At 35.1% G+C, this 15,723-nt stretch overlaps 1 protein-coding gene across 7 annotated transcripts in view; it reads left to right on the top strand.

Annotated features, from left to right (window-relative positions):
* The window catches only part of DCDC2 (doublecortin domain containing 2), a 211,166-nt gene that overhangs the window by 3,513 nt on the left and 191,930 nt on the right, over window positions 1-15,723 (top strand). For all 7 annotated transcript variants that reach the window (XM_001366714.5, XM_056823503.1, XM_056823504.1 and 4 more), the window contains exon 3: window positions 2,702-2,753. In XM_001366714.5, coding sequence (XP_001366751.1) covers window positions 2,702-2,753 — 52 coding nt within the window. The remainder of the gene's footprint in view (window positions 1-2,701; window positions 2,754-15,723) is intronic.

The raw sequence follows: 15,723 nt of genomic DNA, 5'->3' as shown, positions 1-15,723 counted from the left end.
CTTAGTAACATTCCCAACCCTGGATATATCATGCTTGTGTTACAATAATAGGACAATAGAGATTCAGAAACTATTATGGACTTCTTGACCGAATTCTTCATTTTATTCACGCTAAGTGATTTCACTAAAATCACATTTGTTGTTAGCGGTAGAGCTAGTATATAAAAGCAGACCACATGACTTTGAATTCATCACTTTCTGCTACATGATAATGTTTATGTTGAGTATATTTTCAGTGGGAATAATGTTCTGGGTCAGTACCTAGAAATCCATCAATTCATCCAATGTATACTCTATTTTAGGCATTGTGCTTTAGGCACTGAGATACAGCTACAAAAAAAGAGAAGGATTATTAGGAATTTTAATTGATCTCTTTTGGATACTTGTGATCCTTAAATCAAAAGATAAAAACAAGTATTACTTTAGTACAAATAGTTACTGCACACAACGACTGATGTAAATTGTCCTTCACAATATCTTTAAGCCAGGAGGTGTGGTTGATAGAGTGGTGCATTCACAGTCAAGAAGACCTGAGTTCAACATACACAGACACGTATATGGATATATTATATAAATGTATATATGGCACTTTGAAACATTAAAGTGCTTAAACAATAACAGCTATTATGATTATGCTTGTGAAATAAAATGTTTCAAGTACTGGAGCTGGGAAAATCTATTTCTGCTTTCAATTTACAATTAATGCTAACTGCTAAATATCCTGATATACATTTTTCTTGGATTAATTAATGATGGAATCCTAATGGAACTAAACACTAACTTATTTTAAAATTTGAACTTGCATGTTTGTGTAATGAAATGAATTAGCAGATTGGATCACAGAAAAGTTCCAACTTGTAATTTGTGTGTTTTCATTCATTCTGGGCAATTTTTTTTTTTGGTGGAGGGAGAGTAAGAGGTGGAGTGGTAATGGAAGGAAGTAGCAATACTCACATATTTATTATTACATTTAAAAAACCCTTACCCTCTGTTTTAATATCAGTTCCAAGATGGAAGAGTGGCAAGGGCTAGGCAAACAAGTGACTTGCACAGGGTGATACAGCTAGGAAGTATCTGAGGTCAGATTTGGACCCAGGTCCTCCTGCCTCCAGGTCTTGCACTTTATCCACTATTATACCTAGCTGCCGCTTACATTGTTACCTTCCATCTTGGAATCAATACTGTATAATGGTTCCAAGGCAGAAGAGTAGTATGGGCTAGGCAATGGGGATTAAGTAATTTGCCCAGCGTCACACAGCTAGGAAGTATGTGAACCCAGGTTTGAACCCAGGACCTTCCATGTCTAGGGACTTTCAATCTACTGAGCCTACCTAGTTGCCCCCACTCATATAATTTTTAAATGAAAGTAACTAACTTTCATCCCTGAATGTCTTATACTCAAATTTTGTGGTTTTGCTTTGGGGATCTAAAGAAAACTCTAGGAATTTATTTATTATGCATACAATAAGACAATATGGCATAGTGAATAAAGAACTATATGAGGCATTTGGAAGATTTGGGTTCAAATTCTACCAAAGGCGCCTATTAGTTTTAGCTCTTAGACAGGTTCCTTAACCTCAGTGAGTTTCAGTTTCCTCATTTGTAAAATGGGAATTATAATACCTACCTCAGGGTTGTGAGATTCAGAGAAAGTAATATATGTTATGAGCTTAGTGAGCTTTTAGGTACCATATGAATGTCAGTTATTATAATTACAGAAACCAAGAAATTATTTTTATAAGAGACTTATTTTTAATGATCAGAATAGTCTCTGTGTGTCACCACACTTATTGATTCTATAGATCTGAAGCCATTTTACTGAAGGAGGTAGTTGGAAATGTTCCAGCCTGGGTAAAGTTAGTAGTTAGAAAAAAAGAATGTATTTATCCTAATTTGTATGCTTTGTATAACAAAGATTTAAATAGCTGAAAATATAGCATGATGAAAAGTTAAATAACAAGAAAGTAATGTGTTAAAATTGAATTAAATTGAATATTATTTATTGAGCATCTTCCAAGTACATACTGTACACATGAAATGATAGGAAATGAAAAAAGATAAATCCATGCCATAATTGTAATAGAAAAATAGGGACCTCTAGAGGCCACCTAATCCATCCTTCTGTCTCTAAGTATACCAGAACCATCCCAGATCAATATCCAACCTTATCTTAAAGTACTGTATAGATAAAAAATGTCCTGTCTTCACTTGGTATGTTACTCTAGTGCTCACTATTAGTAACTACTTTATCTTACATAAATGCCTCCTGCAACTATAATCTGTATTTCCTTTTCTTTTGTCATTGATAAAGGTATAAAATATCTGCTTGTTAAATTATCTTTCACTTCAGAACCTGTGTAGGAAGCAGGAATCTACTAAATAAACTGAATAGTTAATAATTATGGAAATAATGTTCAGTAAGTTTCGTAATAAAAGTATCTGTTTCTGAGGTTTCCTGACTTTTAAAACTCAGATAAGAAATTACCAAGTTCTGATCAATGATGCAGAAAGTAGTTCTTGCCATTAGTTTTTTAAAAACATAAATGGCTGGATATAGTTTATTTCAATTCTTAATAATTCTTTGGTTAACAAATATATCTCTGAAAATTCTCTTACAGTTTGTTATATTGTCATTAATTTTTAACATATACTCATCTCAGTCAAGAGCTAGGAAAGTGACCTTTATTTATTTATTTTTCAGCTACTTGGATATAGGAGAACCAAAGAAGAGGTCAATGGAAGTTAATTCAGAGGTAATCCTATCATCTTAAAAATTTTTTTAAAGTCTTAATTAATACAAGTGCCTCTGACATTTTAAAAACTGAAGATACTAGTTTACATTTTGAAGGTCATCATTTCTTTTCATTGTACTGATTTCTAAAACTTCTAAACAATTGATATTTTAGACAAATATAAACTATTTCCATTATGTCAATATGAGCAAGGCATAGTGAGTCCGCTTCTTGCTTTGGTCATAAGAAGTGATAAGGTATTTTGTTCTCATTGCCTACTTCTTGTGATGAGATTCTCAGAAATATTTTCTGGAAAATGAAAAGGGAATCCAAACCTTGACACAACATCCTATTTCTATTGCACCCTCATTTCCCCAAACTATTCACTAATCCCCAGAATAATATGCCAAGAAAGAGAATACATTTGTTGAAATAGCAAAGAACCTACTAGAAGTTATGAGTAGCTTGTGCTAAACATAATACCCAGTAGGCAAAGTAGATGAGTATTAAACCAGCTTAGGCCCTTTATCTTTTGACTTCATCCCTTCACTTTCATGCTTTATGCTCATCTGTTTAATTAAATGAAGGACTTTTTTTTTTACACCTTTCTCTATTGTCTTAGTACCAATTCTAAGACAGAAAAGTGGCAAGGGCTAGGTCAATGAGGGTTGTGACTTGCTCTGGGCCATACACCAGGAAGTATCTGAAATAAAATTTGAACCCAGGTCCTCCAGACTCCAGGCTTGATGCTACTATGTCTAGTGTGCTACTTAGCTGCCTCAAGTGAAGAAATTTCTAAAAGTAGCCTCTGTCCTAGACGTTTCATTGGACTTATTCTTAGCAGTCCAGAGAATTACCTCATTTTTCATGAAAATGACAAAGTCAAACTTTGACAAAGATGATAGTAAAGACTTTTTTTGAGGATTTGGAAAAATTCTTGTTAGCAAGCACATTTAATGAATCAAATTCCTGTAAAATCTCAACAAAACTTTTGGGAACTCCATGGGAAGTATTTATTATTTTTATGAAAAATATGGATTAAAAGGAAAGTTTGTCAATATAAAGTCATAAGCAGAGATGGAGTTTTGGCTTTTTTCCAGTATTCTGTTCAGTAACTGAGATTCTCCTTTTTCATTTTTACTATGTGCAAGAATGACATCTTTGAGTTTGTCATACTATTAGGGGACCAGTACATAGAAAAATAATGATTACTATCCCTTTAACTTTCTTGGGGATAATGCTCTCATCATATAATATGTAGCCTTTATTGTTAAATAACTATAAATAAATATCCACTATCTGAAAAATTGGGGGAAGAATGCATTTCATTATTGAAATTATTCGGAAGATGTAATATTTTTAACACATCCCCAAAATAAGCAGTATTTCAATTTGTTACAAAATTTAAAAAAAGTAATGAGTATTTAAAAGCATTCTTAATATTATATTCAATGTTTGTCAAACTTATTGTTCATGAAAGTGACAGACATAGCTTATGCCTTTTATGGCCACATTAAAACTAAAAACTCAGTGTCATTTATCCATAGCAGGATAAAATGAATGAATTAATGAAACTTCTAATTGTTTCATGAAGATAGTGGTTTGTTAGCTGAAGACAAATTATATGGATTATTTATAGGTGTCACTGTAGGAAAGTGTGGAGTTGAACTTGGCTTTCTCCTGTGAAGTATGAAATTCAGGCAATCTTGAAAAATTTAAATATAAGTTGTTTACTCTGGTTTCTGATGTATTTAAGAAAAACAGACCATTTCACTAATTATCCTTCCCAATATAAGCAGAAACAAAAACCCCAATTAAAGAAATGCTTAGTGTTCTTTCCATTAACATCAGTCTTTGCTCTTTTTTCTTGACTTGTCACAGTTCAGATAGTTCCTTATATATGAATATATAGGTGTTTTGATGGTGACCGAAATTTCCCTTCCTTTCTCTTGTTAGAGATTTTTCTCTTCTCTTTCTTCCTTTCCACTTTGCTGTGGTAGATTTTGCCATGACTTGCAGTCCTAGGGCTGTTTCCATTATTCCTGCATCTCTTCTACTCCCCATTGTTTCTTCTTAATCTGATTGATTGTAGGGGCTGAAGGGTCACAATGAATTTTGAAGGGGAACCAGAAGCAGAGGGAGAAATGCAAAGAGCTGAAGTGAAGGAAGGAGGAGGAGAGGGAGAACAGTCTCACAACTCTTTAAATCATCCTAGGCAACTCTCACCCCACCCCCTGACATGAAGATACTTGCCAATTTTTCCTACCTTCTGGGCTCCTATGGAGCTTTCTTTATAGAATCCATTTTGCTATGTTCTATTCCTCATACTTCTCTCCCTACTTATTATTCTCCCTTCATTCATAATCCCTCCTATGTTGCTTCTGGTAGCATCTCCGATTCAACTCTTCATCCCAGCCAGTTTCATTTGCTACAGACTCTTACCCAGGACAGGGGGAACCACCTTTGTCTGGAATGGGGAAAATCAATCAGTCAAGCATTTATTAAGCACCTTCTATGTTTGTGCCAGGCACTATGGTAAGCACTGGGAATACAGAGAGGCAAAAATATGGTCCTTGTCCTTAAGGAGTTCACATTTTAATGGGAGAAGACACCACACAAGAGCACATGTATATACAAGAAATATAAATAGAAAATAGTTTTAGAGGGAAGTGCGTGTGTGTGTGCCTGTATATTTATGTGTGATGGAGGGTGCCAGTATCATCTTGATGAAGGTAGAATTTGAGCTGAATCTTGAGGAAATCCAGGATAAACCAGGCATCAGAGGTAAGGAGGGAGAGCATTCTAGCCATGGGAGACATGGAAAAGCTAGACATGGAGATGGGGAGTCAACTGAGAGAGGGCAGCAAGGCCAGTGTTCCTGGATCATAGACTATAAAGGAAAAGAAGAGTGTAAGAATGCTGAAAAAGATAGGAGTCAAATTGTGAAGGTTTTACAATATGAAACAGATGATTTTATATTTGATTCTGGGAGATAATAGGGGAGCCATCAGAGTTCATTGAGCAGAAGGATTTCCATAATCGATCTGCATGTTAGGAAAATCACTTTGCAATGGAGGATAGATAGACTGAAGTAGGAAAAGAGGAGATGAGTATCTGAGACCAGGGCAGTGACTGTGGGAGCAGAGAGTAGGGATGTGAAAGATTTATAAAGGTAGAAGTAAGGAAGCCTAGAAATAGATTGGACATATGGGGTGAGTAAGGAGCAGAGATCCAGGATGATACAAAGGCTGAGAGCCTGTATGACTGGGAGGATGACCAGTAAGAAGCAGTTGGTGATACAAGACTGAAGCTCTGTAGAGAGGTTAGAGTTGTATCTCTAGGAATCACTTCAACCTATTGGAGCTAATGAAATTACCAGATGAGATCAGAAGGAGAAGAAAAGAGATCCCAGAACAGAGCCTTGAGGGACACTCATGGTTAGTGGACATGACTGGGATGAAGAACCTGAAAAGAAGAATGAGAAGGAACAGTCAAAACTGAGGAAGAGGACCAGGAAGAGAAGCATAAAGACCTAGAGAGGTGATAGTGTCTCAGAGAAGGAACTGATAAGTAGTGTCAAAGGCTGCAAAAAAAAAAGAAGAGAAAAGGGCTTTAGATTTGGCAATTAAGACAACTGGGGCAAAGGGAAGTGCCTGTTTGGTTGTCAAGGCAATGGTTGAGGGGAGGCTGAGCTCTTGGCATACTGTATTAGAAACATGGAGACATTTTCCTATAGAGATATTGTCTTAGAAGCTGGTTAAGTTCTCATGTACATATTATTTACTGGACCTGGGATTTCATTGGTGTATGAAAGTCCACCAAAGGAGTGTTTCCTCTGAAATTTTTAGTCCTAAAGAGGATTGCTTAAGGAGTTAAGGGGTTATGTGACTTACCCAGGGCCAAAGAATCAGTATGTGTCAGAGGCAGAACTTTTAATTCCAGTCTTAAAGACCTGCGTAGCTTTCTATCCACTGTGCCATGCTGCTTTTAAGTTATCTATGTACTATGATATGTTACCATATAATGATAATAGACAATAACTCTTTTCTATTCTGTGGGGTATGGCATGATATACTATAATGCAATTTATACTATATTGTGAGATACTACATTGGAAAAAAAGAATCATATACTGAGTCATAATATGCCATATATTGTAATATTAGAGTAGTATTTCAGATATATTATTGGTTATTTAAACTTTTGTGGGCGGTCCTGGGAATTTAGTTATTGTTTCTATGGAGAAATGTATTTTGGCTGACAAAAGCTTTTGGAGAGGGAATTCTTATTTGCATGGAATCATAAAATCTCAGAGTTGGAAAGGACTTCAGCCATCATGTACAATTCATACCTGAACAGGTGTTCTCTCAACAACATACCTGATTAATGGTCAGCCAACTTTTACTTGAAGACCTCCAGTGTAGGGAGCGAAATATGCTGCCCCATTTATCACTTCTCCCTTTTCCCTCATGCAGCTCATTATACTTCTGGCTAGATCTCATTTTTCAGAAGTACTTCCTGATAGTATGCCTAGTTGTACCTCTATACATTTCTGCTAATTTCTCCTAGTTTTTCCCTCCAGGGACAGACCTGACAAGTATAATCTTTTTTTGAATGAATTGTCTTTCAAATACTTAAAAGTAGCTATTAATTTCCACTGTATCTTCTTGTCCCTAGGCTAAATAGATCTAATTCTTCAACAGAGTGTAACTAGAGTGGAGCAACTGGGACTTGAACCCAAGGAACTGAATTTAATGGTTACTTGTATCCTTATGATGAAGGAACAACTAAACTAGCCTAAAGTTAAATTTTGTGTGATTCATTATCTCAATCTAATCCCTAGGTTTTCATTTCATCATTTCATCCCACCCATAAGATTTGAAAATAACAAGTCCAAAAGGACTCTAGATTTGGAACCATAAACCCTAAGTTCAAATCCTAGCTTGATCACACATTAACTGTGTGTCTCTGGGTAAGTCACTTTGTGTCTTTGGGCTACAGTTTCCTCATCTGTAAAATGAGAATCTTGCCCTGGATTCCCTGCAAGTTTCATTTCAGCTCTAAATCTATGAGCTCCTTTAGATCTTCTTCTCTCCATCTGTAAAACTGTGAAGGATCAGGCTACATCATCTCAGAAGTCTCTTCTAGTTCTGTGGGCAGCTTCAAATAATTCCTTTAACCTTCATCCCCAAACTTATGAAATAGACTTTTAAGTCTTTTTAGTTAACCTATTTGTCTGAGGATTGAGTTAGGTTCAATTAAAATTTTTTTTTTTAAGTTTATTTTTGGGTCAGATTCATCTGATGAGGAAAGTTCCCCTACCACTGAAGACTGCTCTGCAGCTTAGAGTTCTAGAGAGAGTTGCCTGTGGCAGTGAGAGTTCAAATTCCCACCTTTCCTCCCTTAAATTAGTTATGGTTGAATAACTGTGACATCTACTCTATATTTGCAATTTACTGTTGAGGTTTTTAATTTCTGGCTGGTACCCTTTGATTGCAATTTTGACTCAAAATCAGTCTTTTGTAATATAACTTACTGTAAAGCAGACATCATCAGTGTCTTCATCAGTGGCACTTATATTGTGCTGTAAGCTTTAGAAGGTGCTTTTACTTTCATTAGGGGTAGGCAAATAGAGCAGTAGAATGCTAGGCCTGGAGTCAGGGAGACATGAGTTTAATTCCAGCCTTAGATATTTAGTTGGCTGGGTGACTCTGGGCAAGTCACTCTACCCTGTTTGCTTTAGTTTCTTCATGTGTAAAATGAGCTGGAGAAGGAAATGACAAACTACTCCAGGAGGTTTGTTGAGAAAACCCTAAATGGGGTCATGAAGAATCAGATATGACTCAAAAACAACTGAACAACCCCAACACCTATGTGTCAGAGGTGGGGCTTGAATCTCTGTCTTCCTGGCTTGGAGCCATTTCTCTGACCGCTTCACCATGCTGTTTCTACCTTGAACATGCTGAACTTAATCAATGTTTTTTGAATGAATGGAGAGAACGTTTTTCTTTATTTGTGATCAGTACATATTAGCAGATAAAAAAAAAATCCTTACCTTCTGTTTTAGTATCAATTCTAAGACAGAAGAGCTGCAAGGGTTGGGCAATTAGGGTTAAGTGACTTGCCCATGGTCACAGAACAAGGTAGTTTCTAAGACTGGATTTGAACCCAGATTCTCTCAACTCTAAGCCTGGCATTCTATGCACTGTGCTCCCTGGTTACCTCCTTACTGGTAAACTTTGAATGAATTTTGGATTTTGTTCATTGGCTTATGAATTTCTTTTCTTGTTTGTTTTCTGCTCCTAGATGAGTTGGCTCAAAACATCTTTCCTCAAGGTGTACAAAGTGCCCAAATCCAATAGTTTAAGGGGTTCATGGTTTCTGTGCATCAATTCTTTTTGTGTTGTATTGACATCATTGAGCTACTTGCTTCAAAATAAACCACTGTAAAATGTGAAATAGGACCCTTTGTACTGCTCCCATGGTTGAGAGAATGCTTTCTTCCATCAGACTTCCCTCCTTGAATGCAGTACTGTGTGTTTTGATTTGTGAAAACTTGGGAATTATTTTCATGGCCTTGAGGCTAGAAAAGTCAATAGGAGTGCATGGAGGAAAGAAAGAAGGAAAAAGATTAAAGTGTTGGTAGAGTTCTTAAATCTTGGATCTTTGCTTATCTTGCAAATTTTGTCTGGACCTTGGTTATGTTTCAGGTTAGTAAACAAACCCAAGAGAATAGTTTATGGTTTTTAATCTCATTATCAGAATTTCACAGAGGTCTAATTTCTGTTTAATAATCATGTACAGACTCCAATAGAACATACCATAAAGTTGCTACTTAAAGACTTTTATTGAGTCTGGGATTCTAAAAATTAAATTGGGTGTAATTATTAACTTGACTGTAGGTAGGCATGGGGGCTATGTGGTTTAACTTACTAATCTTTCAGCTCTGGAATTCTGGGTTCAAAGGGACACTTCCAAATAGTTAAACTCCTACGTCGGCCTGCAGTTAGCATGGAGAAAACTTTCCGGATTGTGTGTTTTCCAAAGGAACTCCCTTCACGTCTTCCAGTATGTTGGGAAAAAATTCATTGTGTGGATATATGAAACCTTGAAACAGATGATTGTTCCCACTCCTTATAATTTGGAAGTCTTATTTTGAGGGCTGCTAGTTGTTTTATTGGTGCAGGTAGGTGGCACAGTGGATAGAGTGCCTGATCTAGAACCAGGAAGATGTGAATTCAAATTTGGCTTCAGACACATACTTTGCTGTATGGCCCTGGGAAAATCCCTTAACTGTTTAATCTTAGTTTCCTTGAGCTGGAAAAGGAGAGAGCAAACCACTCAAATATCAAGAAAACCCCAAATGGAGTAATGAAAAGTCATATATGACTGAAATGACTGAATAGCAACAAGTTGGCTTTATTGACTATGTCGAAAAATTGTGGAGAGGTGGAGAAAGAAGAGAGAAACAAGAAAGGATGTGGGAATGCATTTTTCTTGGGGTAAAAGGCTGAATTATTATGCAAAGAAGGCCTTGTGTAAATCTGGAATACACTAATCTGCTAAATTCTTTGGCAACATAATCTTGTTTTTTGAAAGTTAAACACTTTGGCAATGCTAGCCTGGATCTTCATTAGATCAGTTCATTACCCTCTTTAATCACTTTGTGTTTGAATCAAAGTGGCCTATTTGCTGTTTTCTAATGCAGACATTCCATCTTCTTGCATTTGTACATGTTGTTGTCCCAGATTCCTGGAATGAAGTCTCTCATTACTTCCACCTTTAGTCTCATTTAAGGCTTAGTTACAATTTTCTCCATGAAATTCATACTTCCCCACAGTGTTAGTATACCCTCCCTCATAAAATTATCTTATATTTATATATTTCTGTGTGCATGTCATATCCACTCACACCTTGCCCCACCATGTTAATGTAAACTCATAAAGGATAAGGCCATCTTTTTGTTTTGTTTTTGTATACTCAGTACTCAGCACAGTGGCTTGAACATTTGTATCAATGCTTGTTATATTGAAAATCTGACATTTTGTATTTAGGATTTATATTGTAAGTCTAGAATTAAATGCCAACAGAATTTGTATATTTGCTATAGTTGAGCCAGAATGGCAAAATATTCTTCAAACCAGTTTTCATTTGGATGCAATCCTTGGATCCAATGTAGTCTTTGTGGTCATTTTGGTAACAACCTCAATACTCAGCTCTACTTATAATTTTTTTAAAAGATGTTTTTCAATTAATAAAAATTTATTTTCTCTCCCTACTTCCTTCTCTTCCTTTGATAAAAGCAAAACCAAATCAAACCATTTTAACAAATGTAAAGAAAAGCAAGCCACTACACTGTCCATGTCCAAAAATACGCATTTCTGAATTGAGTCAATTACTTTTCTACCAAGAGGTAGGTATCATGCTTCATCATTGGTTTTTCTGAAATCATATTTGGTTATCACCACTGATCAGAGTTCTTGAGTCTTTTAAAATTGTTTATCTTTTTTTTTAATACTGAATTTCATCTATTAAGGGGTAGTGCTTTAAATCGATGCTTTAGTATAATGAGATAATAGTATTTGGAACTATAAAGGACCATAGAATTAATTTAGTTCAACTCTAGCATTTTACAGAGGAGAAAGATGAAACTCAGAAAAGTTATATGATTTGTCCCTAATATCACACAAAGTAGCAACAGAACTGTGATTCAAACCTAGGTCTTTTGACTCTAAATCTAGAGTTCTTTCTACTGCACCATCATAATACACAGACATATTTAATCAGAATTTAAGTAATATTCTTTGGACAGTCTACAAATTTTTTCAAGTCAAAGAAATTAATTTTGATGAGGTTCTTTAAATACCTGTACATTTGCTGGAAAAACAATACTAAAATTTATATTTTAGGAGAATTCTTAGAAAAAGTGATTTTTTTTTTTGCTGATGCTGGAAGAACTGAACAAGATACAAGGACTGGGCATCTTCATGAATACAAAGATAGGAACATACATTTGTTCTTGGTTTAAGTGACTGAATTGAGAAAAGACAATTGAACTGCAACGTTCTGTAGAATAATAGTAGTTTGAGAGGTGGCATTGATGTGGCACATAGCACATTATACTCAGAGTCAGGAAGACCTTCATTCAATTTCTATTTCTGATGTGCCATGGGAGCAAATCACTTAACATATTTAAGTTGCAGGCATGTGTCTAAGATCTATCTACTAAGTTATAGAGTGCATTCATATACATGCCTATGAAATGGCATTTATATTTGATGTAATACAAAATGATGCATTTATAGTTATAGTACACTTGACAGTAAATTTTGAAGCATTTTCATATGCATTGTTTTATGTAGTCCTTCCTTAGAAATTGAATCCTAGTTCTCTGTTTCCCAATTTGCTGTGCTTCCCATTATACCACAATACTTGGAAATGACTAGCTTCATGCAAGTACCTCAGAAAGAAAAATCTAGGAGTCATAAAGGCTAATAAGGTGGTCATCATTTAAAAAATCCAATCTTTAAAAATGTACAGTCTTAGACTATATAAAGAATGAGGAATTCTGATATATTTAATACTGGTCAGGCTCATATAAATAAAATTCTCAGTGCTATACTCAAAATTGTAGGTCTTGAGTATGTGAGAAACATTCAGAATAAGAAGCATGAAGACCATTAATTATTTATTAATATTTTTGTTATCATATATTACTAATATAAATATATACATATATAAATGTAAATAATATAACTATTAATAATTAATTATGAGGAATGGGTAAAAAAAACAAAGACTGTTCATCTAGGAGGAGAAAATACTGGTAAGGACCAAACTAGTGACTATTTTCATTATCAAAGACTCTCAGATTGAAGTGGGACTAGAACAAAAGGAAAAATAATTAAGTGGAAGCATGAGGGATATTTTGGTTGTTCAATTATTTTTCAGTTGTGTCCAAGTCTTTATGGCACCATTCAGGGTTTTTCTAGGAAAGATGCTAGAGTGGCTTGTCATTTCCTACTCTAGCTCATTTTACAGATGAGAAAACTGAAGTAAACAAGGATAAGTGACTTGTCCAGGGTCACATAGCTAGTAATTGTCCAAGGCCAAATTTGAACTCAGAAAAATGAGTCTTTCTGACTCCAGGCCCAGCACTCCAACCACTGTGCCACCTAACCAAACTATGAAGGATGTGGGTTATTAAAAAAATTTCTGGTAGTGTTATTTTATACCAAATGTACCCTATCATTGTGTTTCCCAGGTACACTATGCCCTAGCCAGACTGGGTTATTTGAAGTCCACTTCTCCCAGATTTATCCCTTAACTCAAATGGTACCTTTTTGGCAATTCTTCTCTGATTCTACCTCCTAATTAGAAATATCTTTGCCTTCCTTGGTCCTTGCATAATATTTTCTTCAATCTCCCTTTTAGTCCGAAAGTGTGATTTTTGTATTTGGAGTTATTTATATGTCCTGCATCTCCTACTAGAATTATAATACCCATTAAGGGCATGTCTTTATCATTTTATTGTGTCTCCTAGCACAGTGATTGGCGGGTGATAGGTACTTACTATTTGTTACATTGCTAAATGATATACTAGGATTTTCTCCAGCATCTATAGAAACAAAATAGATAAGTTTGTTATTTATTGTGGCTGACTTAGGTATAACTGATGGTGGGAAGATAATCTGATATGTACTCACCTTATGATGTATGACCTAAACTAAAGTGTTGGAATTTATGAGATTCTTATAAAAACTATAAAGGGAAAACATCATGCTATCCTAGGTGAAATTATACATTTGAGATAAAAGACTTTAGAAATTGAATTTAAATTCAGTTTTCTCGTTTTACAGATGAGGAAACCAAGATCTAGACAAATGAAATGGTTTGCCTTTGAACAAGTTTTGAATACAGGCTCTCATGCCTCTAAATCCAAAATTCTTTCCACCATAGTATATTTCATTAATCTTATGAGAAACTATATTCTTTTAAGGATGGAATTTGAATGATCCTTGTAATATTTTTCCTTTATAAACTAGTATAACAATTTCTCTGTCTTCATAGTATTTATCAACATGTATAACCATCCATTTACATCAATTATGATTTTCTAGCACCAAGATGTAGGAGATAAGGAAACAAGATTTGTGATAACCCCATGAAGACAAAAGATTAGGAAGGTTATTTTTTCTTCTAATTATGGTGTTGATAGAGAATGGAGGGCACACTAAAATGTGGATAGAGGTAGCAATCCATCCAAGAAGAAATTTGATATTTTTTTCCATGCAAAAAATACAGAGAAATAAAAGGAGACCAAGAGTGATTAAAGGAACCAGGGAATTGGACCTCAGAGGACTCATTAGCAATAATTAAGTGTAAAAAAGCATCATCAGGTATACATTTATTTTCTGGTTAGGCTGTAGAAGCCACAAAGAAGAGAGCTTTAATTCTGTAAAGGTGATTTTTCTTTAGTTCAGAGCAGATTATAATTATTTTAAAATTTCTGGAAAAGGAATATTTTTAGAGTGTGGGAAACTAAGTTCCCTGTGTTACACATACCAGTAATAAATCATTCAGCCTTTCAGTACTGATTAGCTTAGTGGGAGTACTATATTAATGAGACCAAGGTCAGGGGTTTGTTTCTAAAGTGTGCCAGGTAAATTTGCTCATTCCATGGCTGGAGACTGTGCTCCTTGTTCTGCCTACCGTTTTGAAAATGCCTGTTTGGGTCACAAAGAGGAAATCAGTATGGATAGATCAATACAAAACTCTCACTATATACTGTAAAAGCAGATCCCAAAGTACAAGTCCTTCTATTGTTGGTTCATGAGAGTCATCTTCCCAGGACAATGGCCAGCATCTTACTGTCAGAGTGTTTAATCGGTTTCAGCACAATTCAGAATAGATGGAGGACATTGATCATTTTTTTCTCCTTTTTTTTCCTTTGTCTAATGTGGGTTTTATTTATGCTTGTTCAGTTTCCACAGGAGGGATATTGCCCTAGACTCTAGCATAGACAAACCATGCAAATACCCATTTATCATTGTGAAAGACTCCTTTATAATCAGTCACCTAGATCAAGCCCAGATGTCATCTGATGATTACATAGTTTAGATGTTTGGTTTGTTAAAATAATGTTTATTTCAACACACCTGTTCTGTGGAAAAAACTCTGCAGATTGGGGTTTATGGGAGGGAGTCTGGTCTATCTGCAATGTCTAATATTTAACTAGCATTTCTCTCTAGGAAATCACTGTGCCTTTTCCTCCCTTCTTACAGCAGCCAGTTCTCTTGAATTTCAAAGATGTGGGAACTGTCATGCTACATCATGGGCTCATGCCATACTTTGTTGATTAAAATTACACAACACAACATCACTAAGCTGCCAAGGTTAACAAGTTTAAAAAAAAGCAAGTTATCTTTCTCAAAATGGGACTAAACCCATTTACTTTGAGTCTAATCTGTACTATGTAAATCAGTTCATAGAAGCAAAAAATTAAGAGCAGTGAGTCCATTTACCTAGAAATAAGCAGATTACCACAAAGCTAATGTGGCATTATATTGTAGGGTGTCCTGTAGATGATTACATTTTCCTGGCTTGTAATAAGAAAAAAAATTCATTTCAATTCTACCAATTCTATTGTAAACTTACATGACAGTAGACTATTCTATTCTAATTTGTGCTGCTTATATCTTGTTCAATAAATCTCCATGTGAATTCTAATGGAACATTTGAATACATCCTTTAACCCCATCAGTCCATGTATAGGCACATACAGGGCATTATATATATATATATATATATATATATATATATATACACACATCCTTATACATGTTGGCATAATTCTTCATTTCCTGAAATGCAGTTGGTGTGCTTTGCCATCTGCATAAAAATATATGAAGATACCATGCATGACATAGGACCACAGAATTTTAAAGTTGGAAGAGTTATTGAAATTTCCCATCTTACACAAGAAAATTTT

Source organism: Monodelphis domestica, chromosome 3 (genome assembly GCF_027887165.1).
Source record: "Monodelphis domestica isolate mMonDom1 chromosome 3, mMonDom1.pri, whole genome shotgun sequence".
Lineage (NCBI taxonomy): Eukaryota > Metazoa > Chordata > Mammalia > Didelphimorphia > Didelphidae > Monodelphis > Monodelphis domestica.
The sequence above is the reverse complement of the archived record's forward strand: the minus strand, read 5'-3'. Positions and strand labels throughout refer to the sequence as shown.